Consider the following 4553-nt stretch of genomic DNA (forward strand, 5'->3'; position numbering starts at 1 on the left):
CCTTTGTATAAAGTCAATGAGCAAATACCAGTGGTCACTCCAATTACCAGGTGAACCCAGGGTGAACTATGTGTGATAAATTGTGCTGTCAAGTCCTCTTGAGGACTAGTTATTGTTTATTTTGAGAACATACATGTATTGGGTTGTATTTACTTTGCTATGTGAAAGGGAGAGATGTCTTTCTGTCCTTGCAGTCTCTCAGTGGATTGTTTGTGATATGTATCACATTTTGGTTTAATACTTATTCAATAATAAAACTACTTTCTTTCTCTAACAGTTTCGTGGAGAAGTTTTCTGGGTTGGTAAGAGATTTGTTTTTAGTTATATTTCCCCAACAAACTCAACCCAATTTTTTCAATTTACAGGCCTATCATTTGTAAAATTAAAGAGATAGAATACATATTTGACATTTCTTGTAGCCCTATGAGTTCTAGAAAATAAAACACTACAGCATATAAAGTTCAAAAACAATATAAACAATTTTCTGAGTGATATGTTTTTTTGAATAAAGAAGATTCTGTCTCTCAAAATCTTGTAAACTAAGACTCTTAATTTTGTGTTCTCAGTATTTTCCTCATTGCATGTTTCATTTCCTTGTTCCTCAGGCTGTATATGACAGGATTAATAAGGGGAGTAACCACAGAATAGAACAGAGTCACAATCTTCTGCATTCCAGCTTCATGCCCAGATGTTGGGCTCACATACATGACCATCACTGAGCCATAGAACAGTGAAGCCATGGCCAGGTGAGAGCCACAGGTAGAGAAAGCCTTTCTTCTTCCAGATGCTGAAGGAACCCTCAACACAGCTCTCAGGACCAGAGCATAGGACCCCACGATGAAAAGAAAAGGAATAAAAAGAAGTAGAGAACTTAAGGTGGAGCTAGTCAACTCTAGTAGAGGGGCTCTGGTACAGGTGAGGGCTAACAGAAGACCTGGGTCACATAGGAAGTGGTCAGTAATCCTAGATCCACAGAAGGTCATTTGAGAAATGACACTGATAGGAATCAGGAACCACAAGAAACCAAGTACCCAGCAGCTGCCCACAAGAATGTTGCAGAGATGTTTGGTCATAATAGTCAAATAGTGTAGAGGCCAGCAGATGGCAAGGTATCGGTCAAATGCCATAGCTCCCAGGAAAAAGCATTCTGTAGAACCCAAGGAGAAAAAAAAGTAGAACTGGAGGAAGCACCCAGAGAAGGAGATGACCTTGGTGTCAGACAGAAAGTTGGCCAGCATGCTGGGGACTGTAGAGGTGACATAACAGATCTCTAGGAAAGAGAAGTTGGCGAGCAAGATGTACATAGGGGTGTGGAGTCTTTGATCCCAGTGCACAGCACAGATGATGGAACCATTGCCCGTGAGGGTCAGGAGGTATACAACAGTGAAGAGCACAAAAAGGAGGATCTGTCCCTCCCTGGGGCAAGGGAAGCCCAGGAGGATGAAGCCAGTGAAGGTGCTGGAGTTGCTGGGGGTGTTGAAGATTTTCATGTGCCTGTGACCTGTAAAAGCACCCGCAATTACTGGATGACAGTGCAAGAATAGATGGGAACTCAGATTTATATTTAAGCTATCTCTGGGAATGCAATAAGCACATCTATCAATAGTGACTCTCTCTCTCTCTCTATCTATACACACACACACACACACATATATTTGATTCAGGGTCTTGCTCTGTTGCCCAGGCTACAGTGCAGGGGTGCAATCATGACTCACTGCAGCATTGACCTCCCCAGCTTAAGCAATCCTGCCTCAGCCTCCTGGGTAGCTGGGACCACCATGTGGTATGTGTCACTATACCAAGAAAATTTCAAAAGTATTTGTAGAGAAGGAGTCTTCCTATATTGCTCAGGCTGGTCTTGTCAATTAATCCTCATGCCTTGGCTTCTCAAAATGCTGAGATTACCATCCTGAGCCACCTGTGCGTGGCCAGTAGTGACTATTTTTGTCTAATCCTGAAATATTGTCCACTTGGACAATAGTTGTTGGTCTATAAAATATACTACAAGTCAGTATCATGAATAAACACAGAAGTTTCCTTATTGTGAAATGTATGGAAACATGCATAGTACATAAATATACATCTTAATAAAAGATCATAATGGAAACATCATTGTAACTACCACTGAGGTCAAGAAATAAAATATTGCGTCCTAGAATCTTCTCACATGCCCCATCCCCATCACTCTCTGCCCTTCCCTCCCTCTAATCATAACACTCTTTCTTCTTTATGATCATCACTTCCTTGTTTTTCTTTACAATTTAGTAACTAAGCACGCACCTCTAAACAATAGTACAGTATTATGTTTTGCTTGCTTTTGTTCTTTGCATAAATGAAATCATACTATTATACGTTTGGATGGTTTCTTTGTTCAACAGTAAGTTTGTGAAAGTCATGTTGTTGTATATGTCTGTATTCTGACAATTTTTTACTGCTCTATACTGTTACATTGCAAGAATGAACCATAACTTTTTAAAAAGATTGAGATAGGGTTGCTCTCTGTCACTCAGGCTGGAGTGTAGTGCACCATCTTGGCTCACTGCAGCCTCTGCCACCTGGGCTCAAGAAATCTTCCCTCCTCAGCCTCCTGAGTAGCTAGGACCACAGGATCGTGCCACCATGCCTGGCTAATTTTATGGATTTTTTTTGGTATTGTTTGTTTTTTGGTGGAGACAGGGTTTTTCCATGTTGCCCAAGCTGGTCTGGAACTCCTAAGCTCAAGTGATACTGCCTGCCTCGGGCTCCCACAGTGTTGGGATTACAGTCCTGAGCCACTGCGCCTGACCGGAACCATCACTTACTTAAACATTCTACAACAGATAAATATTTTGGTTTACTTCCAGTTTGGGGCTGTTAGGGAGTAATGTTACTATTAAAGTGGAAACATTAAGAGAAATTAAATTTACAGTGTAAGGTTAAGCTAGAATGGGCATGAAGTAGCCCCCTTCCCCTGAAGTAAGAGTTAAGAAAGAATATTAACTGCTCCTCTGCAAGGTCTGTGAAGCATTAACCATATCTCTCCCCCACGTATTTTCTAAGTTCCGTAAGCTCCTGTTTTTCTTGCTGTGCAGCTGCAAGGTCACAAGATAGATAAGCATGAGTTGCAAGACATGTTTTCCCAAGATATAAGCTGAGTCCTAAGAATGTCACCTGATAATTAATTGCGTTGTTCTTGCTTTTGTAAGCCAGCTTCCTGTAATTCCCGCCTCAAGGTGCAAAAAAGGCGTTTGTTTTCTTTTTCTTTCTTTCTTTCTTTTTTTTTTTTGAGACGGAGTCTTGCTCTGTCGCCCAGGCTGGAGTGCAGTGGCGCGATCTCGGCTCACTGCAAGCTCCGCCTCCCGGGTTCACACTATTCTCCTGCCTGAGCCTCCCAAATAGCTGGGACCTGGCGCCCACCACCACGCCTGGCTAATTTTTTTATGTTTTCAGTAGAGACGGGGTTTCACCGTGTTAGCCAGGATGGTCTCGATCTCTGGACCTGGTGATCCACCCGCCTCCGCCTCCCAAAGTGCTGGGATTACAGGCTTGAGCCACCGCACGGGCCCAAGGCGTTGGTTTTCTTTCTTTGCTGCTCACACTTTCAGGATGCATGTCCGCTGAGCCTATGTACACCTAAAATATACCCCCCTGAACTGCAGTTGGTATCTTCAGTCTCTGATTTCCCACTACACTATGACCATATAGTTTATCTCTCCTGGTTCACATGTACATGCATTTCGTTTAGCTGGATCATAGGAGGTGTGTATCTTCAACTGTAGAAAATTAAGCTAAAGTTTTTTATAATTATTGGACTATTTTTCACTACCATTGGCAGTATATTAGAGTTCTCATTGTCAATATCCTTCTCTAACATCAAAGTCTGTATTTACTAGAGTCTTCAGAATGATATATAGATATATTCTATATATCATTGTTATTGTTAATATACATTTTAACAATTTCTTTTTTTTCTTTTGATAATATTACCGTGGATAGTTATCTTCTTGGTAGTACTTTTATTTAAAGTAGGTGGTTATATCAAAATTGTTTTGCTTTCAAGATAAAATATTGCAGAAGTGATAAAGAAAACTGTCCTCAAGCGTGGCTGAGGAGAACATTCCAAGGCATGATGTAATTTATAGCCTCTCTGGGAAGTTCATTGACTGTCGAGATGAGTTCTGTTATCAATCTTACTATTTAAACCAGACATTCTTTACTGTACCTTTTACTTTTCCTATATGCCCCTACCCAGGGAGAATTCTTTGAACTGACTCACTCAACAGCATCTTCCTGAGCATCAAGTTTCAAATAGAATTTTGTCATGGGCTTGAAATCAATTTGAGAAGTTACTTTACCAGAGATGATTAGGCATTAGCACAGTGCTTTGTACTGAGAAAGCTTTCAATAAATATCCATAAAATGAATGAATAAATAAATACACTTTCTTATTTCCCAGAAAGGGATCACATCCACACAATACTTTTGGGCAAGGATGACTCAGATTGTGTGTCTGTGGAACAAAAGACCCTTGGAACTATTTGAAATCACTTTTCTCTTTTGAGATAGTGAACTAA

At 40.7% G+C, this 4553-nt stretch overlaps 1 protein-coding gene across 1 annotated transcript; it reads right to left on the reverse strand.

Annotated features, from left to right (window-relative positions):
• Positions 1 to 548: 548 nt before the first annotated feature.
• On the reverse strand, positions 549 to 1490 carry LOC105523170 (olfactory receptor 11G2-like). The gene has a single exon (XM_011957944.1). The coding sequence runs from the start codon at positions 1488 to 1490 to the stop codon at positions 549 to 551; it is 942 nt and encodes a 313-aa protein (XP_011813334.1).
• Between the last annotated feature and the right edge of the window lie 3063 nt (positions 1491 to 4553).

This window comes from Colobus angolensis, unplaced genomic scaffold (genome assembly GCF_000951035.1).
Source record: "Colobus angolensis palliatus isolate OR3802 unplaced genomic scaffold, Cang.pa_1.0 Scaffold451, whole genome shotgun sequence".
NCBI lineage: Eukaryota > Metazoa > Chordata > Mammalia > Primates > Cercopithecidae > Colobus > Colobus angolensis.

What these genes read in the sequence shown, in the direction of transcription:
- LOC105523170 (XM_011957944.1), bottom strand. Translation starts at nt 1,490, where the DNA reads ATGAAAATCTTCAACACCCCCAGCAACTCCAGCACCTTCACTGGCTTC.